This window comes from Amblyomma americanum, chromosome 8, assembly GCF_052857255.1.
Source record: "Amblyomma americanum isolate KBUSLIRL-KWMA chromosome 8, ASM5285725v1, whole genome shotgun sequence".
Classification (NCBI taxonomy): Eukaryota; Metazoa; Arthropoda; class Arachnida; order Ixodida; family Ixodidae; genus Amblyomma; species Amblyomma americanum.
Genome location: NC_135504.1, coordinates 108603039 through 108628387, shown reverse-complemented (window position 1 = coordinate 108628387; position 25349 = coordinate 108603039). Strand labels below are relative to the sequence as shown.

The window sequence follows — 25349 nt, the reverse complement described above, 5'->3', positions numbered from 1 at the left end:
GACGCCAATCACTCGCATGAATAAGCATCTCCTGTTCCATTAAAGTCCTTCTCTTCTCTCTCGCACGAATAAGGAAGGCGTATTCCAAAATTTCGCCGGAGGAGTGAAACATGCATGCCGCCCTGCGGCTCATTGATGGCTTAAATAACACTAGAATTTTCTTGTTTCACCTTCAGTGATGTCACGCCAAAATGTTTAATTTGTTATTAAGGAAGTGTTTACGACGTTCAGAAAAATTTCGCGCTGTGGATAGGCATCGCACATTGTGTCCAATCGAGGCGAAGATATCGCTGAAACACCTGATTAGATATATGCAAACTATGTTCAGTGTGGTGCGGCTCATGACCTATTCCCTGTGCAGAAAAATTTAAAGATGATTCACATCGTCAGAGTTATCAGCTGCTTCTAGTTCACCTTCGGTGGCCTGTGGACCTTTTTGCTTTTTCGCCATCCTTACTGTCGTGAAGGCTTGCCCTCTATCCAGCACTGCAAGATTTTTTCCTCGTTCCAGGCTGAACATGGCCCTCATACATCTCTTTTTCTCTAGCGCTCATTAAGGTTTTCTCGTTTTATGGCGAATGTATACGACATGCAGGCGCTCTCCAAGGTCCTCGGCTATCCGTTGCAACAAGTGCAAGTCAGCTGCAACCCACTAATATCACCAGCTTAATACATCTCACGGGAGATGCAGTTATCATCGGAAGAGAACAAGGGATCTCCCTCATGGTGCCCCACCAAGATAACTATATTCATGATCTAATCATTACGTCCCCCTCCCCCCGAGAACAAATACTCCTCTAACCAGCGCACTGTGTTGCTCTGGCCTATAATGAAAAATGAAGCAAAAACAACTCTCTCAGACCTTCTATACACCTCCATCATATTACGCAGTACGGTGGGCTCACTAACTGCTCCGAACTTTGAGAAAACCTCCGCACTCTCTTCTTAACAAAGTTCGCAAAGTGTTCGAAAAGCAATCACGAAACATTGTCTGCCGATCTACCGATCTCAGCAGCAGCGCTAATGAAGTTTTCTCCGAGCGTTATTTGGCGCGTAACTCGATTACGGCGGCTATGGAGTGGCGCCTACCTAGTTTGCTCGCCGTGCTTTCTCTCGAGTTCTGCTTCCTGTTAATACCCGCCGTCTTTAACACTGAAGAGATCCCGGCTCTGCGACGTGTCTTGTTTGAGCTGACAGCGGCAGTAACTGCCTCGTAGAAACAGGAAACATTAGGCGAAATGAAAAACTCGAAGAAAATCGCAAATTAATTTCAGATTGAAATTGAAGATCCTGTATCGCACTCAAACCAGCTTCGCATGCTCTCAGTGCCTGTTCTCAATTCATCAATTACTGAGTTGGTTTTCATACAGTGTTGGACATGTGTTTGATGCCACATTTAAGATAAGGGATGCGCTAATTATTAAGGATAACAGTAGGCTGAAATTCAAAGGAACACACGGTAAAATTTGGAATGACGCTAACACAGAAAAAACAGTATTTAAGCGAAAAACAAAAAAACGTTCTGCAGCTCTCGCACTCAGCACAGAAGAAGGTCGCGCATGTTTTATATATATTTTTTTTTTGCTGTGGCTTGACATTAGGGGAGAACGGAAGCTGAGAGACGCCCTGGAGCCTATGCGCGGTCATAAGCTACTGATGAGGCCACAGTTGTTGATTTGATCTGAAACGTTGTGCCGCAGCCCTAATGTATGTTTGGACGGTATTTCTACCCTTTTTCGTAATTAGAGAGAATTATTTATGACTGCGGCCCTTATAAGTTGGCTCGGCTGAAATTTTAACGCATCGGTGCAAAGAGGCGTAGTGATGCTTCAGCCAAAACATGAACTGAATTATTTCGTAAAATCATCTAATCAGGACTTAATATAGGAGCAATATACGTGTCTTGCAACAACATAATCACTTGATTATTGTAGTGGTAAGATATAAAGCAATATATGTTAAGTTAATACCGCTATAATTACCCCAAACACTTAAATATCATTAAGAAAATAATACCACACATTCGAATTGTGAAATACAGTGAAGCATATAGAATGGCATGAAGTGGAAAAGCAAAGAATAACAAAGCATACACGCCTCCAGTTTTCTGCTGTGCACATGTCTATTATGTCTGCCCTGCTTCCAAAAAAAGAAACAAAGTGTATTATGCTTTGTACATTACCTGCAGCACCAAAGCAGAACTGCGTTCTTCGTGTCACGTTGCAGAGGAAGTCCATATAAAGTATGGTTGCGCCTACTGATTTATTGGATTCAGACTGCTGCCAAAATTAGTTCCGCTCTCCGATCTCTATCGTATGATCTGGCACTACCATTCAGATTGAGGCCACATATTAATAAGGTAGCGCACAGTCCTTTTACTTCTCCATGCAGGTGGCCCTCTGGGTGGCCAGAGCCCTCACTAACATTTTGAAGGACGCGGCCATCAGAAAAAAAAACAGAACACGCAGGCAATCCAACCACACACACTCCATCTTCATTAATTATGCTGTCACCGTCTTTCACACCGCGGCGATGAGAAGGGGCTTCATGTGACATGAACCATAAATATACATTTCTGTCTCAGTAAGTAGAGCAGGTCCCGCAGCCATCATAAACCACGTCGTTCATCACCACCTTCTGGACCATAAAAATTTTCCACTTGATTTTTTCCGGAGCGTTGCTCACGAGCCATTCCCCTTTCTTAATATTCTGCGGTATCGTTTCAGTTGCCACGTTTATTCTCCCTCTTTTGTGTTCAGGTTTTCCTTAAAGCCTAGTCCGTTTTTTCTGATCCCTGTAGCTGCATGCGTTATCGATACTGCGAATGCCACGCGGCGGTAGAAGTCGAGGAAGGGGTGAAAACGCGTATGCTTCGCGGCGCAATAGAATTGGCTTTCAGTTTGCGGTCAATTGGATTGGTTTCCTGTGAAAATGATGCCTACACGAAGATGTTAGCGTTTTTCTGCGCCCGTATTGAATCGTATTCCTCGCCTGCAGGAAAGTGGTCCTCTGACTTTGGAAACATTTTCAACATTTCGCTTGTTGGAGGCTCGTAGTTAATACTTCTTGCGGCAGTTGAGAAGAAACGTCCCAGACAACCAGCGGTATTTTTTAGCAGACCTAGAAATAGACTTAAGCCCATGAGCACTTGCGTCTGCTTCTCGCTTCGCTTCAAGCTTTTCTATCGTTTACTGTCTGTGATCTCAGAGCAGTTTTTGTCATTTGTATGCGCTTATAGTCAAGAGAAGCGGAATGAATACGCGGCTTTTGCGGAACCACGAAATGTCAAACTAATTATAGACGCGCAAAAATTTGTTATATGGCCTCTATCCAACGGTATCCAGAGTTAGGTTTTCGCTATCAAGTTCCTTTCTTTAAAGACGCCGAAGATAATTATTAAACGCAGCGAGCAATGTGTTTCTTTTCCTTCATTTTTCTTGCCCTTGGTTAGTACATGCTACATGAGTGTTTGTAAACTGCATTCCAGTCAACGTGCGACAGGGTTTTAAGCTGGCTTTATCTAAACGCGTTCAGTGCGCCCCATAATTTCACAAAATGTTAGTCTATACATTCAGGATAAAGAAATGAATGAAGAGACCAAGTAGAGAATGACCAATTGCAGATATATAGACTTCAACCCATTAACACTAACGCGTCATATCCTTAAGGCGGAGCTTAAGTGCCATAGCACTAAGTCCGTCGCAAACCAATTTCGCTGAATTTTGTCTGAAGCCTGCTTGACCTTGCAAACCGAGCCTCGAAGCCAAGCCGTAGTGAAAGCCGAAGTGCTAGAGCAGCTAATTCTTATTTGGCTTAACCACGCTGAATCGTCCGTCATTTTTGTTAGCGCAGGCAGCTAGGAGTTTGTTGATAGAATTTTTTCTTGTAACGACTGCAGCTCAACGTCATATCTTTTCCTATCATCATATCTTGTCATTAAATGTGCTTCTTGCTGCACATTTCATATCTTATCGCCCGCAACCTTGCTTCCAGGGCTCTTATGAAACAATATTTCTCTTGACTGTCTCTATTCCGTTTTCACTCTCTGCTCAATTCGTCACCCCATTAAAACCCGTCTGGGTTTCCTATCTAAGTATGACCCAATAGGATTACTACACCACATTGGTCCGGCGAACTGCCGACGTGCTCTGGATTAATATTGTGTTGCTGTTAAAATGATTTCCTTCCTTCAGCAATACAAAACCTGCCAATCAGCTGTGTCCGCGTCATTTCTCGAGGTGCATGTTTATTCGTTCCGGAATCTCTTACTGCTTGCGGAGCTCAAGGTTGAAAGTTTGTGTTCTAGCGCGGCAGCCGCGCTCGCTCACTGTCGTGAACTGTGTGTGTGAAAGACGACGACGAACCCGAGGTGTGAAGCTCGCTCGCATCCCGAGCCTTTCGCCTGAACCTTTGCAACTTTTGCAAAGTGACCTAGGTTCTGCTGAGCCACAACCCCATCTTACAGTGTCAATAAACTGAAAAGCACTCATAGTTTGTGCGACGGTGGGAAACGTTAGTTCACTCTGCTTGAGCAGCGTTAGCGTCACGTTTGTCACCGATAATGTGCATAAACTACATATCTCGAATATGTAGTCAGACCAACAACTTGTCATACTTGATCTCAACGTGAAAAATCTGTGCGTTATAAACCCTGTGACATTACGATATTTTGGAATTCTTGTTTTTACTTACTAATGAATGCAGCTCAAGAAAATATGGACGAAAGTAGACCGCGGACAGCGCAGCTAATTATGGGAAGGAGAAATATAGCGGGAAAGTTTAAAGCTAAGGTACGTTATTTGGTGAGTGAACAAGCGTTACTCAATGATAACATAGCTGAAATAGAGTTATTGAAGGTACCTTTATCAAGAGGAGGTGGCTCTTAGGCCTGAACAGCTGAAATACAAGAGAAATGGAGGGACATCAGGCATGTTGAGCGAATAAGAATGGATTTCATCCAAGGCGCCAGAGAACGGCAGGTAAGTAGCAGATATTAGGAGTTTGCTTGGTCGGGCTGGCATCTATGGGCGAAGGAGACACTTTGAGATTGGAGATCAATGGTATACAATTTCAACACTCAGGTGAAGCAGTGCGGCACGAGGTGAGGATAAATGAACGGACTGCTTTGTGTTTCGCTGACGGAATACTTTATGACAGCAGGCAGGCTGCCTCAATCTCCTGTATATGAGGACCAGTATATGTGTTTTTTTTTTCTGCGAAGAGCGAAACGAACCCTTTCTGACGTGACCCTCCACTTCTTTATCGCTTGCCTCTGAAGTATATTCGTGGAAAACGGCAGCGCTAGAGAACTTGCGAGAGCATTGCAGTGTTGTGATTAATTCTATTTGTTTTGTTTGGTATGCGCACGTCTTTGCCATTCTAGCCCAGTAAATGGAAACGTGAATACTGAAACTCTGGGTTTTAACTCACCTTTTCTTTTTTAAAGAATGGGCGTATAGGCAATTTACATCTAACACCCTTTGCAGCACCCGCTGGCTCTCGCTAGATGGCTTCGCATTCTTTAGCCTATAGCACATAACACATAAATCTCTTTGCGGGCCACCTTTCGTTTCCGTAAAGCTGTTTCAGCTACAAAAGAGTCAAGTTTAATATATTCGATGTTGATTTTAAGCTATACAGTGCGTAAAAAAGGCTGCTAGCACAGTGGCCGGGAAAATAGAGCTTCCTCGGAAGAAAAACATTGTAAAATAATGTGCGGGCATATAGTAAATTGGCAGCACGAAGTGACGTGCTTTCGTTATTGGTTAAATGTAGAATTTTTTAATGCATTCTGATACATTTCGGCAAGAGGGAAGGCAACCAGGCCTTTTAATATCAATCTTGCAGTAACTGCAACTTTTCTTGCCTTCGGTCCTTCTAGAGGAAAACATAATCCAGAGAGGTTAGAAGGCGGTTTCGTTACTTTTGGTAAAGATTTTAAGGAATCGTATTGCACATTATAGCACTTGTTTTCTTTAACCGCAATGGCGCTCCCTTCAGTTAACACCGTCCTGCCTCGTTGCTTTGAGAGGACTTCTATTGCAAAGGTAATGCCACCGCGTCTGCTCCGCTTCGGCCTTCTATTCCCTCGTAAGGCAATCCCGTACGTTACCCTACGTAGTTACCGGGTCACTGCGACTGAGGTCTAAAGTTGCATAGTGCCCTTTCCTGAAAAAATGGCGCAAGACTTCGTGAAGGATGCTCATTGGTTTTGCAATTGGTTTGAAAGCTAGAAGCGAGGGAGAGAGTTCTTTAAAGGAAAACGCAAATTTTAGCCAGCGTGATTATTCGCTCGCATGCTAATCTGCGCAGAGGAGGGAATTGGGGAGTAGGAATAGAAGAACGGTGCTAGAAAAGAGTGCGGTCAGTGAAGAGTGTTGTAAAGCAATAGTTCACTGCAGTATATGTTAGTAAATGGGATGATGCAGTAGGGTGCAGGCCGCTACTAAAGGTATTTTCTGAACGAGTGGCCGTCATCTCAAATCCGCTTCCTCATTTCACTGCTCCTAGTTATGCTGCTTAGTCCTCTAGAAGAGACAGATCCCTCGTAAATGCAGCTCCAGCTTCTGCGGAAGGGGAGAGGATCTCGATCTTTAATTAGTTTTAAGCACCCTGAGTGTATTAGGTTTCCAATTGACTGAAGAAGCACGGCGTACAAGTAGCCTAGATTGCGATCAAGTAAAGACTAGAAATTTATCTCTCCTTGCGTCCGAACTAACATATACTTATGATGGAAACTCGTTGCTACTTGAATATTTATAGACTGAGTTTTAATACCATTCCAAACATTTCGTGCATATCTTTGCGAATGAGATCTACGAAACTAATGCATCTACTAACGCAAACCATCCTCTAATGCTTCCTCCATTAGCGGTATTACGCGGAATGTGTTATGTATTCTCGTAGGAGATGCATTCAGTAAGGCAGCCTCAGGAAGCCTTACATGGTGCTTCTCTCAACGCGTGGTGATTATCACGGACTCGAGGACAGCAGGAGGTTTGCTGCCCTAAGCAGGAGGCGGCACCCTTTTCGTTGGTGTATTATCAAATAGGTCGTCTGAAAATCATAAACAGGTGGCTGACATCTTCGTCCATTAAGCGCTATCTACTGAGCCAAAAAACTGAAACTGCCTTAAAGGGCCAAGATTTAATTAAAAGCAAAGAACTCCGCCCTGGGGTTGTAAAACCACGGCGCCAAGCATGAGGACGACGAGAGTTGAAAGCTACTAGAGTGGCACTGAAGGGCAAAACTTTTATTGGATCGAGATTGTACTGTTTAATACACATTGCTGAGGCATCACACGATCATATAACAATTTCATGAGCCTAAGAACGAATGAACATGCGCAGGCTGTTTTACAGAGGGCTATTGTAGAGCCGAAAATTATTTTGTGAGCACGGTGTAGGATGATTTTACTGAATACGTGACGAAAACATGGCAGAATAACCAATGTAACGTCCTGTAAATTAAATGGAAACTGAAAACCTTATAATCAATAAGCACTAAAAAAACCCGACAGAGGGGCTGCGCTTCATGCTATAACGCGAATCTAGAGCGCAGCTGGTGGTGGCGCTCGACCTGCTCCAGATGACGTGACGAATTCTCCTAAGCACTGCAGTGAGCACAAGTGCCTTTCTTACATAAAAACGCTACCATTCCTGGACTAGTGAAAACGAGCTGTCAGCAAGACATTTTGGAGGCATACCATATTATCAAAAAAGCAGGTGCTTGTACTAATGACACGTCAGTGAGCCTGTTTGACAAGGAAATTAGATTTTCACCTCTTGGGGGCACCCATAGATAACTATCGAAAACGCGTAGCTCGGGCGTACTTGGCTGGTTTTGGTGTTTTTGTCTTTTTGGTGAGGATTGCGATTATTACGCATGCCTGGTTTTTCATCGCTCAAGGGTATACTAAACGTGTAATCTGATCTGAAATAAAGTCACTTGATTTCCTAGCGTCGTCCTGTATGTTGCTGTATCTGCGTACTTTGCGCTAGCTTTATTCTTCTAAAGACGAAGAAAGATAGCTTCATAAAAGCATTTCTTCCTTCACAAAAGAAAATAAGACATTGATTACAAAGCTGTGTATGCTTTGTGGCACAAATTTAAATCTTTGAGACTGGATATTTTACATTGCCGGTAAATACGACCATTGCTGTTTAACTGTGCGCAGTGAACGGCCGAATTCTGATTTCTTGCTTAAAGATTCGATACTTAGAATTATATTAGTGCCGCAATTAAGCTAACAATTCAACACTTGCACGTTGTGGTTAAAGTGAAACTAGTGGCATGTATATTAGTATGAAACAGGGCCTCGCGTTCCGCACGTCTTGAAAGGAAGGCGGTATAAGTTTCGCTCATGATTCAGGTTGAATGCATTTGTGTCTGAAGCGAAATTTTCTCGCAAAGCGGATTACAGCCTCCTGAGTGCGAAGCTCAAGTTTCTCAAGTAATGTGCATTCAGAAGTGCACGCAGGCATTTTTGCAAAATTTACATTCGCATTGAGAGCGTTAGAGCTGGCGCACCCGTTTGCAGTTCTCTCGCGCAAGGTCAACCTGAGATTTTAATTAGTCGGCCTCTTTAGGGAGCGCCTTTACAGACGACTGCTGTATTGCGGGGACTGCGACTTACTGAAAGCTACGCCCAGCGTCTCGAGCTACGTAGGTCTTTAAGAAATAGGGCACAGAGCGTTGAGGCATGCTTTCAGTCGAACTTCTAAGCATTGGACTGCTGCCACCCCACTCATCGCGGCGGGCACGGCGCATCAAAACTCCCAGACAGAAGAGGACGTGGGGCACACAAACAGAGCTGTGTATTAAATCGGTAGCTGTGCGGCTTATCTTTGGTTCACCTCGCGCGCTGCTTTCCCAATGTTTGCGTGGAACGATGCTTGGCGAACTTTTCTCAATGGTTAATTAGAAAACTTGAGTATTTTTTTAAACAGAGCTTTCTTTGTGCAGTTCGAGAGGGATTCTTCGAGCTCCTGAGTTGTTTAATTTTAATATGATTAAATCGATTAAGCTGCTCAATACTGACCACTGTGGTGAGTTTGCATGCAAGCGCTGGGACCAGATGGGACTTTGGGCACACAAACAGAGCTGCGTATTGAATCGGCAGCTGTCCAGGTTCTGTTTCGTTGTTCTTCCTCAGTGCTTTCCCAATGTTTGCATTGAATGGTGCAGAAATAAACGTTTATTAAGAATTATTTGGAAGCCATGAGTTGCCTAGTGCAGCTTCACTTAACTCTTCAACAGGAATCCTTCGAGTACGATAGTTGACTTTTATTGAAAAACAACTGAATCGACTGAGCTGCTGTTAATTGTCCGCTCTCTGATGACACAGAATTTCTTCACGAAAAAAAACAAAGCTAAAATTTTACCTAATTCGCGCCTATTGTCATCAGGCAATATCAGGACGAAACCAAGCAACAAAACATGAATTCAACACAAGCTGCTTTCACAACTTTACAAAGAGCTTCGCTTACTACTTTCTCTCAGCATTGTTTTCATTATTATTTTGAATATTTTTGCTATTTTATTGCTTCTAACAAACTTCTAACTCACCTCGATGGGAACCGCTGTTTAAAGACAGGATATAGCCCCTCTTTACTTGTTCATAACCGGAAAGTTTATAGAATGAAAGACAAACTAACCTTCTCAATGAGCCGCACTAGAAATATATGCAGATTAAAGAGGTTACGAGAGAAATACCTGAGAGAGATATAAACGGCGATATCCTTATATAACAATTCATGGTTAGGCTCCACGTTAGGAATGCTGTGCTCATGGTGCTCTCTGTTGACTAACCACATCATTAGTATTGAGAATTAAAAAATTAAATCACCTGCAAAGTGTCAAAGACTTACGCACTATTATTCTCACCTTCTGCCAATCACCTTCACATAATTTCAGACTGCATTTACGCAGGTAAGCACACTACGTTCCCAAAGGATGACCACTTTCCAATAATTATGCGGTATTCTCTTTGTGGTTGACAGTAACTGCGCATACATGCTGTCTAGGTCTGGTTGAAGATCCTTTTAGTGTTTTGAAACATTCCCCCTGCTCGCGAAAATTCTGCAAAGGGAGCGATGCGCAAAGAAATGGCTAAAGCAGGCCAGCAACGCCACTTTCCCTTCTGCTTCTCGCAGGTGGAGACGCTGACATTCCTGTGGATCCTCTTCGCATGCATCGTGCTCGGCAACAGTGCGGTTCTCGCTGCGCTGCCCAAGGGCCGCAAGTCACGCATGAATTTTTTCATCATGCACCTCGCCATTGCAGGTGATGAAGCAGGCTTTTTTTTCGACAAAAGCTGCTTTGCTTGTTCTCTTCAAGCTAAATCGCTTCGACGAGCGAAAATGCAGTCCAATGTGGTTTTCAGTGACCGTATTTTGCAGCGTAGTTGGCACTAGTTCATGTGTTTGCTGAGCGGGGTTGGAGTTTGTGCAGTGCACGTAACTACGCACCCATCACATGACACATAAAGCGTTTCTCATTTATACCAAGCATTACTTCATTAGCATTTATTCCATCACCCATTCTATCCTTCCAAAGCCTGTGATGATCACTCAAAATTAGTGGTTCGTTCCGAGAAATCCGTGAATAACTAGTACATATGAATAAACTGTCTTTTATGTGGGGTTTAAAAATGAAATATATAAATTCAATTGCAGAAATAATCCTACAAAGCTGCACTTTAGAACAAACTACGGAGCGTTGTAATCGTCCAGTCAGTTTTCGTTTCGGGTCAAGTAGAGTTTCTTAATTTTCAGGGAAAGGGCCTTACACAGTACGTATATATGCACGAGCTTGCGAAATCAGGAAATTTCGCAAACCATCTTAATAAAGAGCAGTTCGTGGAAGAATAATTACAAGTGGTAGTCTAAAAGGAAAACATGTACTAATTAATATTATCAGGGTGAGTTCATGGGGTACATACAAGCCTTATCAAATAACAGAGAACATTTTTGAAAAATTAAGTAGCGTCCGTGAGCACCACATAAATACTCTGATATTGTTTATGCTATGAAATCACGCTTAAAGAATATACGCTATGAAGCGTGGTACTTAGAGAGCCTGTAGCCACTAAAGTGAGGCGGAGATGATTGCGTGATCAGTTTTATTCTACGCGCAGCGACTGTCGTCAGAGTGTAATATTTGGTCACAGGATCGCGAAAATGGAAATGCTAATTTGAAAGATTCACATATACCCCGCAGGGGCATCTGCTACATGCAGATGTTGGCAAGTTGCTACACCACGGGTTCCCGAACATCAGCAGGGACATCCTCGCAGGGGGATGATGGTGAACAGTGCATAACCACGGACCCGAGCACCCGCGCTTAGCTGTGCGTGGCATCGCCGTGCCCGGGGAAGAGGGGACCCTAGTGGTTGAGCCGATGCCGAGCGTTTGGACCTTTAAGGCCTCTCGGCGGAGGCAACACGCCACTTTGGCCCCAACCTCCTGTAGACGGCACCACCGACCTCACCCGACCGGGGGAAATCGGCAGTCGCCTTTTCCTCTCCTCCTCTCCATCTTTTGCTTTCCTACTTTCTTTCTCACAACTCTCCGGTCTCCTGCTCTCTTCTCGTTTGTTTTATTACAGTTTTCATAGGCGGGTAGGGTTAACCTTGTGTGGCGTAACTACCATGAGTTGCCCATATTTGGTTAAGGCAGTGGTGTACAGCTGGCGTGGGCAGGACTTACTTCCAAGTTCGTGTCCCGTCCCCTTGTTGGGCTCCATAGTGGGTGGTTGGCAAAGTGGCCGAAGAACACACTTTCACATTTTTATGGCTGCCTCTCTCCTTTCAAATGATCGCCCTCTGAAAAGAGGGCTCGCCGATGTCACCTCTCAATTTTCTGCAAAAAGAAAACTACGTTCAAAGTATCAGATCGTTCGTAGCGAATAAAGAGAAAAGTCAGCCAGACTAATATCACCGTTTCTAGTGTCAAAAGTTCTCACAGATTCCCTGGACCCTAAGTATAAAGTGACAAAACTAACCATTGGTGACCTTTCGCACGAACTACTCGATATCATTCAGCTTTCAAAGCCGGCAAGCATCGAAACTATTGGTGATATCTCTGTCTCCGTGACCCCACACAGATCATTAAACACAAAACGCAGTGTCGTTTCTGACAATGACTTTCTGCTTCTAATAGAAGAAGAAATGCTTGAAGGATTTTTAGATCAGACTGTGACTAATGTACACAGAATCAAAATTCGTATTAAAGACAAAGAAATTCTAACAAGGCACTTGGTTCTGTCCTTTGACTCCTGCACCCTGCCCGAGCCAATCGAGGTAGGATACACAAAAATCTCCGTACGCCAGTATATACCTAACCCTCGACGCTGCTGCAAATGCCAGAGTTTTGACATCTGAGGTTTAGCCGCGATACTTGCGCCAAATGTACCTCAGATTATCATCAATAAAACGACTGCGATGCTGTGCCGCGCTGCGCAAATTGCGAAGGCTGCCACGCCGCTTATGCAAGGTCGTGCCAGCATGGAAAAAAGAAAAGGAAACAATTATCATAAAGACCAAATACAATATAACATTTAAGGACGCAAGAAATTATTAAGCAATGAGTCAGGGCACATTCTCTTTCACTGCACATACAAATTTCGCCGATGTGGTGCGTGGGCACGGCACGTCGCACTGGCCTTCTGCCCCTGCCCAGCTCACACCTATTGAGGCTGAGACAGGACCATCCGCGCCCTTGGCAGATGCAGCGAGAGCTGCTATGCCACCCCCGAAAGAGAGCCTGCCGGCTACCAAGTCGGCAGCCCACAAGGCTTCTCCCGTTCGGGAGAAATCCACACCCGCCCTGCCCGCGGGTTCTGCGCGGAATTCCAGCGCCTCCACTGAGGCGATGGATACAAGTCAGAGGTCGCCTCTGCCGAAGCGGTAGCGGAGCTCGCTTGACTGAAAAAAAAAAAGAACCACGACAACAGGCCCTCAACAAGGAGGGAACTTAGGCTCTGAATACATCCCCCTAAAAAAAAATTATCATGGCGTTCCTCATCCACTTTAACTGCTGTGGAATTTTAAAAAACTATAGGGATGCAACAGATCTCTCACATTCTCTGTCTCCTGTAGCCCTGCGCCTTCAGGAGACCAATTTAGGACCTTTACACAAAAATATTTTTAAAAATTATAAAGTCTTTCGCCGTGACCGTGAGCAGGCGAATAGGATCTTTGGAGGCGCTGCTGTTGTAGTTAAGGGCGGTGATGCAACCCATGACATAAAGCTCCGACGAATTATGAAGCACTTGCAGTCACCACCCTTAGCTTAGAGAATTACCGTATACTCAGTATATCTTCAACCGCACCTCACGTTAGCACTCCGTGACCTAGAATCACTTTTTATTCAGCTACCAGAGACATATCTGGTAGTTGGGGATTTTAATGCCCACGCTCCGTTTTGGGGGAGCGAACAGACGGGCACTAGGGGCCGCATAATAGAAGACTTTATTCTGCGCAATAATGTTTCCCTACTCAATAGAGGCAAACCCACATATTGCTCTCCAGCCTCAGGAAAAATGAGTTGCATAGATTTGTCATTTCGTTCTTCATCTGTTTTTAGCAACGCAACACTGTTTATTATAAAAGTGAATTCTATAGCCGAAGTAATCCAGAAGTCAACTGTGCATTAAGTTTCTGTTGACGATCTGCAAATAGCCTGCACGTCCTCAAACCTAGTAACATGAAAGAGACAAATACAGTTGACAATGAATAAGTTTAACTAGTGACATGTGCAGATGAAAACGGTTGGCAGTTTTCCACACAAAAACAGTCGACATTCCTTTCTCACTCAAAAGAGGCATACAAGCCGACCCATTATTACCGCTGAACAAAACACACCTACCCGTAGAAAATGAACACAAATTCCTTGGCATAACCTTTGACAAAAAACTCAGTTTCCTGCCTCATATAAATGCACTGAATAAAATAGCCTCCTGATGCCTTCACATATTGATAGTACTGTCAAATAAACATTTGGGGTGCCGACAGGACATGTCTTTTACAAATTCACCGCTCTGTATTACGCTCTACCCTCGATTATAGTTGTATAGTGTATGGGCCAGCGAGACCATCATAGCTTAAACAACTGGATCCAGTACATATTTTAGGTTAGCGTCTTTCCACTGGTGCATACCCTTAAACAGTATGTTGTAAAAACGCAAACGAGCCCTCACTCCACTAACAGAAGCACCATGCTCACATGCTCGTACATTTTAAAAATCCGTTCGCTGCCCAAACACCAATGTTAACCTATAGTCATAAAGTGCCCATGTGGAACACTGACAACATACCGCTAGCTATAAGGCCACTCCTCCTGCGTTTTGAAGAGATGCGCCAAAACCTCGGAGTAATAGATACATTACCTGGTATTGCTCGAAGACGAGATCCACTGACTCCACGGTATAATTTTCCTGCATTGTGTGATTTAACTGTGCGTTTTAATGTGTGATTTAACGAAAAATAGAAGGAACGCCAATGGGAGCCTCCATCACTGTCGTCATGGCCAATTCAACCATGGAGCACATCGAACAACGAGCGCTCAACTAATTCCACCCGATACCAAAAATTTTCCTCAGGTATGTCGACGACTGCTTCGCCGTCATCAAAAGATCTGAGATTCAAAATTTCTTTTCTCATTTATACTCCGTAGAACCTGACATTCACTTCACGCTATAGGTGGAACAAGAACACTCACTGTCGTTTTTGGACGTCCTCTTGTCCCGAAACCACAGTACCCTTCAATTCTTTGTATACAGCAAATTAACTCACTCAGGCCGGCATCTCCACTTTTCTTCGAACCATCCGACAGTTCATAAAGCATTAGTGGTGAAGACGTTGTTCAGAAAAGTTGAGACACATTGCAGCACAGAACTTCACAGAAAAAAAGAACAACGCACGATAATCAAAAAACTCTTCATGAACGGCTGCCCAAAAGAGTTTATTCAAAAATTATCCGACGTCAAAAACACAACATTCGCCAAGAAATCAACGCACAAAGACCAACGCCACCACCAAAATACGCCACTTTACCTTATGTCGGAGGTGTCAGTGAAGCCATCACCCGAATCCTGAAAAAATGGGCTCTCCAGGTTGCGCACAAGCCCACAAACACTGTTGCGCTTTGACTACCTGTTCCCAAAGACCGGCTGTGGAGAGAAAGAGCCCAAGCCATTGCCTACAAAATTCTTTGCGCCGACTGCGACGCAAGCTACATCGACGAAACCAAAAATTAGAAAGAAATAATTCTGCAACATAAAAACGATGTCCGCAACTTCGCAAGAGAGCGCAATCCAGTAGCCGAACATTCCGAGGACTCCGACCATAGAATCAACCTCTAAGAAACCCGCATCCTCGGAACCGAAACAAATTACCACAGAAGGCTCCTTCTGGAATCCTGGCACATGTAATCCACCCCGAACGACATCAACCGTACAAAAGAAAACCTTCCCTCAGTATATGCCCAGGGACTTCGCTCTTCAACTCAACGAAAAAAAGTCGCTATTGATCGCCTCCCTGCAGTGCGACAACGTGACTAACAGCCTTAACCCCCACCCCCTCCCTCTCCTCCTCCCTCACGCTTTTCGCATCACAGCTGTCGTTCCTTTGACCCCCTCCTCGCTTCCATATTTAAAAGACGCGAGCTACTGCCCTCAGTCACACCTGATGTAAGAGCCGAGTCGGCTTCGAAACGTTGGGTTAAAATTAAAATTCTTGGTTGGAGATGTGCAGTTTATTAGTCTTCAAACCTAACCAGGCAGGCAAATCTGTCAAAATGTTTAGTCTTCAGTAATTTAACTCTTACACAGTTCCGTAAAAAACAAACCCCACGACATCATAAATTATAAGAATCCCTCGCACTCGAAGAAAAATACCGCAGTTTTACGGACTTGTACACCGAAGGTTCAAAAACGAATGTTTGCGTAGGAAGTGCAGTGGTGCGAGGGAATGCGGAGAAAACAGTACGTCATCCACAGTGAGCATCCTTCTCTGCACGATGGCGACGACAACGACATAACCGCACCGTCAAAAAGCGCATAGCGCAGATTACCTTACAAGCTCAGGACTACGCAACGCAACTCTCCACCCAAACCTTGCATCAATTTTGCCACTCCCTTCGTGGCACCCTGAGTACCTCTAAAAAATTGGCCATAATGCGCAGTCTTCTACATCCTGAAACAACGAAGGCGTCAACCAACAGAACCTTGCAAGCAGTTGCCCATCAATTCACCGGCACTGAGCAAGAGCTTCTGGACACCCTCCGCTCCAAATAATTCGACGCTCGACAGCCACTTACCTCATCTGCCGCTTACGCCGGCCACACCAAGCCGAAACTCGACGCGCCAATCATTTACGAAGAGGTCATCGCAGCTGCACGCGCTTGTAGCCGCTCTAGTGCCCCAGGTGCCAACAAAATCACTAACGCAATATTACGCAACCTCTCCAACCTCATCAATGATGAACTGTGGACCCAAGGCAAAATACCCCCTCAATGGAAACACGCAGAAGGGATACTCATCCCTAAGCCCAACAAGCCACCCTCCCTCTCAGCTCTCAGGCCCATATCGCTCACCTCCTGCTTGTGCAAGCTATACGAGCGAGTCACCCAGACACGCCTGCAAAACTGTGTTGAAGATCATAATCTCTTTCCCCCTTTTATGCTCGACTTTCGATCACGCCTTTCAACGCAAGGCACCTTTCTTCTTATCAAACATGAAGTCCTCACAGGGATACCTCCCGGCGGAGGGCACCTTCTTCTAACACTTGACATTATGGGCGCCTTCGACAACATTTCCCATTCTGCAATCCCAGAAGGCCTAAATCACATACACTGTGGACATCGCTTCTTCCAATATATCTACACCTTCGTTACTGCTCGCACAGCCGCCATAGGTATCGGATCTACTAGATCGTCTCCCTATATTCGAATTTAAATTCAGGAGCGAACCATCAGCAACAATGATGGCGTGAATAAACACAGCTAACCGTCGATACCAGGAAGTCGAACGGGCAGATTGTTTCTTCGTTACAGCCATTGCTTTTTTAATACCGTGAGGGATCTTGGCCGCAACCGCTGCTTGCTCACGGGCTTGCTAACCACTGTGCAGACCGAAGATAACGCAGCTAGTGTTCAGTTTACCGGCGATATATACCAGCGTTGATTTAGCCAGCGTAATTACGGATCTGAAACAGCCTTCCAAACGGAATCCTCTCGGCGAAACTACAGCGGCGCTCTCGCATTTACCGCGACCTGCACCGGCTTCAGGCATGAATACGGGGCCAAAAATTCGAAGGACCACTTTTGGTGTAGAGATATTTTTAAAACTGCCTTGTACAAGCATGCCGAGCGCCTTCGAAGTTGTGGATCGAGGGTACACAAGCCGAATACGAGAGCCTCTCCGACGGGCCTCCGTTTATTCCGCCGCACTCATAAGCTTCAGCATTTACAAAACGGCACTCGGAAGAATCATGTTGTAGTGAGCAGGCAGAGACCTCTTGTGAATAATTAGCTTTGTTTTCTTCGCACTGTAGCAGACACGTGCCGCGGAAGAAAGGGTGCGAGAGGGAATTTGTCGTGTCTACTAATTTCGGTTGTTTTTCCCGCATCACAAAATAGTATGCTAGGCCCACCACGATCATTACACGACATCACCGAACGAAAGAGAGCACTGTAATGTGGAGTAGACAGATTGCGCCAAGCTTATGACTATCGGTGCTTTTCTCTAGGCCACCTTCTGGTGACTGAAAACCATCTTGCGGTTTCCTGCCCACTTCTGTGAGCCATCTTGGCTTCGTTCATTCTGAACGACGCCGAGACAGACGCGCACACCAAACGCACAGCCTAACTCCCAAATCAGGCGACCATATCCTAAAAACCGAAGCGCCACACAGCCACCGAGTAGACCAGTGAGCTGTGCGCCCCGTCCTTTCTGACATCGCTTGGCGGAGGGAACTCAACTTTCGGTGAAGATGGGCATGCCATAGACAAAACTTTCTCACGCCGAAGACGAAGAATCGTTTGCAGGAACGTGCCGTGTAGGAATCACTTTGCCCTTTTAAGTGTGGTGCTCGACGGTGCTAGTTATTCGCGGTAATTTTAATCTGAACATCGAATGACATTGGTGCTCCTGCCCGCCATTACAAACGAGTTTACTCAGGGTGAAATGAAAACTCCGGGGATAGAAAGGGCAAGAAGAGGGGACAGACGTTCACTAGAAGGTTTTTCTGGTCTGCTACGCTGCTTTTGGACAAAGAGTGCAAAGAACGATAAAACAAAAGAGGTAAATGTGATTTAGTTCTTTTTTGCCTTGAAAGCACTCAACTCAGTACTGGTTGCCGCGGCGGTGGCTGAGTGGTTATGGCGCTCGGCTGCTGACTCCAAAGTCACGGGTTCGGTCCCGGCCGCGGCGGTCGAATTTCTTCGCGGGCGAAATTCTAGACTCGTGCACTGTACGATGTCAGAGCACGTTAAAGAACACCTGGTAGTCCAAATTCTCGGAGTCCCTCACTGCAGCGTCCTTCATAGCCTTAGTTGCTTTGGGGCGTTAAACCTCCATAAACCAAACCAAAGCTCAGTAATGCCTCTGGCCTTGAGGGTAAACTAACGAATAGAAAGATGTTTTAAAAAGGAAGGACTCAAACCAAAACATGCGCAATGCAATGAAAATCGAACGCACAAGCACGTCGGCACCAGCAATCAGAATTGCTTTGTACGCCTTACGAAATGTTAACGAGCAGCGTCTTTTCGAATGCTCTTCTCTGGTTTTTCCTTCCTCTTTGGCCGCCACTGTTTTTCGTTTTTCAGTGATGAATATTATTCGGACCACTAGCAGTATTAGGTGCAATATGACCGAAACATGTATAGTTTCATTGCGGGCATCTGGTGTCCAAATCTCTCTTGCGCAGGTTACTAAAAACGGCTTTGAGTAGCTGATATATGATTACTAATGCGATGTGAATGTCTTCGGAGCCTTTGGGCATATATGAAAAAAGCGAACTGCAGGAAACAGAAAGATGAGATTTAATGTGTTTTGGCTCAAGGTATGAAGGCATTGAAACGGATAAAAGTATCAGAGGAAAGAGTGTGAATCAAGACTGAATTTGTGAATCAAGACTGAGACGTCAAATTTTATACAAAAATTCAGGGTATCATATTATTTCGGGCCGTTTTTTGTCAAAATAAAATGGCACGCTTTTTTCCTCGGCACGAGCACCTTATAAAGCAATTTCTCCTTTTCTAAGCACAGGCAGTCATTTACTAAGACTGCCGGCGTTTGTTTCACGTGAGTAACATAACGTGATTGGTGACCCAGGCATTCCGTGCCTTCTTCGCTATGTTCTCTATTGCGCGTGAGCAAAACCGCGAGATGAGGACTTTTCCTTCTGAGAAATATGTATTTCAGAAATCAAGGCACCGTAACTCACTTTCAGCAACAAAAAAAAAACAGCGCAGTCTTAACTTGCCTGCATAGGACATCCTTGACCTCGGTGTTGTTCAACGTGTATATTGGTGTGGACTCGCTGTGTGGCTTTTTAGAATCTTCCTTTTTTTCAGAGCATTGCTCGTAGCGGAGAGTTCGGACTCTTAGTTATCTCTCTCAGTTCCCTCATTGATAAGCTTCAGGTTAGAATCTCTAACTCCTCACCGCCCAGGGCCACTTAGCACGTTAAGGTCGACTTGCTGAAGGGATATGGTCGTTTATCGCAAAACTGATTTACGTGCTTATTAACATGGCATCAAACATAGCCTCCAGATTATCTATTTCCTTGGAAATTTTTCCACTCGACGGCATAGTGAAAACTGAGGGAACATAAGCAATCTTTAGGAGAGTAATTAACAATAACCTAACACGCACCTTTTTCTCTATTCGATGTTAGGGCAACGTATGCGTTGCTATGAAATCGAAAATTCCGGTTCTGCTCTAAAGAACTACGTCTTATACTCTAATAGGTTTCTGCGTACTTCTAATGCCACTTGAAGAACGTTGTCACCGTATCAAGGCCTGCATTTTAGGGCGATGCTGTTTTCTTATGTTTTTCCTTCTGTCGCTCTCTGTCGCCGTCTCATGTGGCGCCACGTGCCACCACCGCACACCTTGAGCTAAAAATAAAACTGTCTTAAAGCGCTCTTGTTTTTTTTTGTTTATTGACTTGTAGGGGGGGGGGGGGGGGGCTTAACGTCCCAAAGCGACTCAGGATATGAGGGACGACGTACTGAAGGGTTTCGGATAATTTCGTCCACCCGGGGTTCCTTAACGTGCATTGGCGTCGCACACTACACGGGCCTCTAGAATTTTAGACTGAATCGAAATTCGAGCGCCGCGGCAGGTATGGAACGCGCGTCTTTCCGGTCAACAGCAGAGCGCGATAACCACCGAGCCACTGCGTGTTTTTTTTGTGTGTTTCTCTGACCTTCTTTGCCCGCTCTATATGACACAAACCATCAAAAGCGTTTTGTAGACTGCCAGTGCAGTGTGGTGTATTATGTCTCACTATTGATTGGGGAAAACACGTGTCGGGCAGAGAGGCCGCAGTTTAAATAAAAGATTAGCGAACACAACGAATTGCTAAAAAAAGATCTCGCCCCCGTCTGGCAGACGAAGTAACGAGCGTTAGCTGTTCGGTTTACTAGAATTGATATGAATAAGATTAAAGTGAGGTTCCCCAAAGAAAATACGAATTTGACATTTTGGATTTATAACTGACATCACCATTCAATCACCAATCGTTTATATCAGTGACGTCAGCAATCAAAAACCAATTCGATATACTATTGATGTCACCAGTTAATCACCAATTGGGTTTCTATACCGATTTACTACTGGGGCCGCGATCTTGAATTCCTCGGACTTCAAAAATTCCACGCCGATAGGAGGTGGTAGCAGACCCTAAGAAATGAAGAAACGTGATGAGTAAGAGCTAACGCTGTTACTGAACCATCCCCAGCAGTCCAGCCGTATATTGAAAAAAAAATGCCTTTCAAGGACCTGCACACCTCTTCTGATTGGCACAGGAGGGCTTAAAGATAAAGAATCCAAAAATCAAGAGAGATCTTTGAAGACCTGATCATTCACCAACGAGTCCAGAACTGCGGTAGAAATCCATCGGTGAAGCTACTTGAGATGAGAAATAGATTAATTCTCTGAGCAACTAGTACAAAGCGCCTACAATTATTACATTCTCTCGACTGTTCGGCTTTTCATATATATATATATATATATATATATATATATATATATATATATATATATATATATATATATATATATATATATATATATATATATATATATATATATATATATATATATATATATATATATATATATATATGGTCTCGTGTAGGCACTTTTTCAGTTGTATATAATTCGCTGCAGGCGGAATGAAAGGTTAGGCGATAGCGCTTTGTTGCGTCTGTTTGTTTTATTCTCCGGTGAGTTGCGCTGTAAATTGTTTCCCAAAAACAAGAAGATGACACATGAGTCGTGGCCTGTCTTGACGCAGAAACAAAGAGCAGAAAAACAACACTGAACCGAAATGTAACAACTGCCTCCCAGCGACCTCCTGCTCATGTTCGAGGATTTGCGTGCGGTGATTCTTTATCAGGTGTACCTGTAGAACCCGGAGCCAGGCATAGCACAATGAGGGAGCTCTTTTCTCGCCGCCAACGCGCGCTCGTTCTCCGAATACGTGTCGGGTTGTTTGTGGTGAGCAGAAAAGCGGCTGCGCCGAGCGAGCGCCAGTGACTAGCGACGAGTGCCACGATTGTGTTGAGGTTGGGACTCCTCCTGCAGTGCTCCGCATTTGCGCAGTCGCGTCGTGAGATGCTCACAGCTTACTGGGAGCTGGTGCTTATCGCGGCCAATCTGACGGCGCACCTGTGGCCGTGAAGCCGTGCGTGCTGCCGGGAGAGAACAATGGTTAGCCTCTGTGCATTCGTACAGAAGACTGTCGTCATCTACCGTTCGCTGCCACGGACAGATGCAGGCGGACGCCGCGCCCCGGTTGCTTTATAGTAAACAGCGAGCCGCACGCGTAATGACACGTGACACCACACGACACGCGTACTGCTTGTGTAGATAATATATGTTGGGGCAACGAACTGAAAAATGAAAATAGGCCTCTCCCGCTCCACATATGAATAGCGCGTATAATCCGAATAATGATATAAAATATGTGGCCCTTGGGCAAATGGGAAATTCTCAACAGGAACTGGAAAGAAATCAATAATGGAATTGCTACCAAAGTGAGCCACAGCCGGATAGCAGGCCCGGCGGCGCTCCCCTAATCTCTCCTAAGAAGTAGCACGTTGGGGTGGGATGTAGGAATGGGATATGGGAAATATGGGTAGGGTTATGGGAATTAGGAGGGCTTGGGGACAGCGGCGTTTTTTCCGTAATTCTTATTCCTTTTGAGCAGTGTGTACAGAGGTGAGATATTAGACCGGAATGATAAGAGAACCAGACTTATGAAGGAATACAATAGTTTGCCTTTTCACGATCAGCTGCTGTATATAGCTGGTGGCATTCGCGTTTTTGTGGAGTCGAGCCAGAGAAGTAGGCTATATTCGTGAAACCGTTTCAAAGCAGAAAATGGCGGCATATGCGTGCAAACGTTTAATTCGGCCCGTTATTTAATAGCCTCAAGTTGTCCGCACGCATGCGGTGCCGAAAAATGACACGAGTGCTGCGCGCGAACGTTTCGTCTTTTATTGCTGGGAAACTTACTGCGGCTGTTGCTTTCTACAAAGTTGAGTATATCTGGTCTCCCTGCCTTTTCCCTCTATCCATCCGATCATATTTTCAGCTCTCTACTTTCTTCGCTCTTTCTTTCATTCTCGCAGCCCGCCGATCAGCTTCGTGATTTTATAGATACCCGTTTCCACGGTAGTCCTTAATGCTTTCCTTCCGTTAGGCTGTGTACTTTTAATCAAATTAAAAACCAATTCCAACACAAATTTGAAATTTGAGCAGAATCTGTATATTACTCCGGCCCGAAGGGGAGGGGTGGGGGGAAGAATGTCTGGGCAGTGACTCCCCTGCGTCTTTTGCCCCCTTTCTGCGCGCTCACTTCCTGCTGTTTTGGGCGTTCTAGGACAGACGCCACATGCTTCACGGCTCAGACACCCTTGTGTGTACGCTTAATGTGGTCGAGCCGCTCTCACGAAGCCTTTTTTGTCATCCAGCTCGTAAAGGCAAGAGTTTAAGATTACGACTTCATACGACGCCGACGTCAGCTGTCTTGTTGCCCGAGAAAGCTCTCAATTCAGTTAGCCTCGTAAAAGCGTACAGTTCCGCGCAATAAAGGCTGCTGTCGCACGGTAAAAAGATGTGTGGTGTCAAAACAGTAAAAGAATCAAGAATTAACCAAAAATATTATTTTGCATTACAGTGCCGAAATACAAGACGTTTGTAGATGTTTTTTTTCCGCAGTTAGGAGAGAGAGCATTTATGTCAAATGAAGAAAACAGCGCAAACGACGGCGCGACACGACTACACGCCCCTGTCTTTTGCACTGTTCCCTTATCTTCGTCCACCAACCAGCCCACCAAGAAGCCCCATTGCAGAACATTTATGGTTACTATCGTTTGAACGGCGATGTGGAAGCCATGCCTGAGGGTGCCGAGTTCAGAGAGATAGGCATTGAAGAAAGCCTTCACTCAATTCATCACACACGTGGAGTTGGAACGCCGTCAGCGCGAAGTATATGTGCACTGTCTGCTTGCATGTGATAGTCGAACGCCAGGCAGCGCTCTTTAAGGGGGGCGACGAAAAGGCACCACAGAGAATAACAACATATACTGCGCTGTTTAGTCTAGGTCAATTACATTCAGTGGGGTACAGACTGTGTCACCTAATTTAAAAATATGTTTGCTACTTCAGCAACTCTATTGACTCGAACACGAAACGATATTTTCTGTGTTGGTCAACTGTTTTAGGGGAATATCTAAGGGGGGTAGATTTGAAATAAGGGAGAAATTACCCGTTGGCATCGACCCAAGCGCAGCTGTACGCCTCGAAATAAAGGCTATACAGCTTTCTCAGAAAGTTTGTAGCTAAAAAAAATTTCGGCCAGGTCTGGGATTCGAACCCAGGACCACTGCTTCACCGAAAAAGTTGCTGTGCTAACTGAGCTAAGCGGGTCAACTAGAATTTGGCAGGACGAGAGCGAATTGATCAATAACTCGCAGTGCCAACAGTGTTGGTCAAATGGTTTAAGGCAATCCCCAAGGTGGACAAGATTTCAAATAAGGGAGTAATCACTTATTAGCATCCATTGATGCGCAGTCATGCTTCTACAAAGGAAAGCTGGAGAGCTTTCTCAGACACTTCGTAGTTAAAGAAATATTCATCCCGGTTTAGGATTTGAACCCGGGACCAACGCTTCACCGGGTCAGTCACTCTGCCAACTGAGCTAACCGGGGACTCTTTTTTCCAACTTAGTATTCAGAAGGGGCGATATACAGATTATTTACAAATACCTCAGCTAGTGACGGCACTCTAACAGCTTGACAGCAGACCACACCACTAAAAGAGCGGCAACGATATATACCGTGTCAACAGCGGAAACCAGTCCCGTAGAAAGTCTTTCATCATAAATATTCCTGAGCTGGAGCATGATTCCGCGAAAATAGCTTCTTAGTTAAACGAGAGGTTCAGCATTGTGGTCTAACATGCGCGTTTTCCACAGGTTATGAAGTACAGAGAGAAGAAAAACCGGTCATAGGGTTCGTAATCACGTTGATTAGCCACAATGTAAAGTACACTGTAGGAAATTAAAACGAAGTTCTTAAGCGTCATTTGCAGCACATTCCAAAATAGAGCAGCATCCTTGTAGTTGATAAAGCATTGTTAAATCGTTCCAGATACATTGCAAAGACGACCGTTAACAGAAGATACAGGAATGTTCTTCCTGTGGAAACACGTGTTAACAGGTAGAGCTTCGGTGTGTAATTTATACAAAAACGTTTTGTTCCAAGGAAGAAGCGGCATTTTACACACGTGCTTTAACAAATCATGACCGATGACGCCAAAGTACAGAGAACGATACAATGGCGGCGGAAAGAGCAACGCTATCAAATCTCTGTATAGTCTATTATGACAAACAGAAACTCGTTAGAAAATCTAACTATCAAAAACCTCACAGATCCTTGGCTTCTATATTTTGGGTCTTGAAGTCAAGCTGCTTGCATATGCTAACAATAATAATAATTTTTTACACAGACAAGCGCACCATCGACACAACTGTATCTACAATAAGTCAATTCGGCATTGTCGATGGCGCTGCGATGAATCTCTCTAAAAATTCCGGCCTGTGATTTGTTTTT

At 44.7% G+C, this 25349-nt stretch overlaps 1 protein-coding gene across 1 annotated transcript in view; it reads left to right on the top strand.

The window, feature by feature from the left end:
• CCAP-R (Crustacean cardioactive peptide receptor) overlaps window positions 1–25349 on the top strand; it is an 82336-nt gene that overhangs the window by 35605 nt on the left and 21382 nt on the right. The window contains exon 2 of the mRNA XM_077633505.1: window positions 10155–10284. Coding sequence (XP_077489631.1) covers window positions 10155–10284 — 130 coding nt within the window. The remainder of the gene's footprint in view (window positions 1–10154; window positions 10285–25349) is intronic.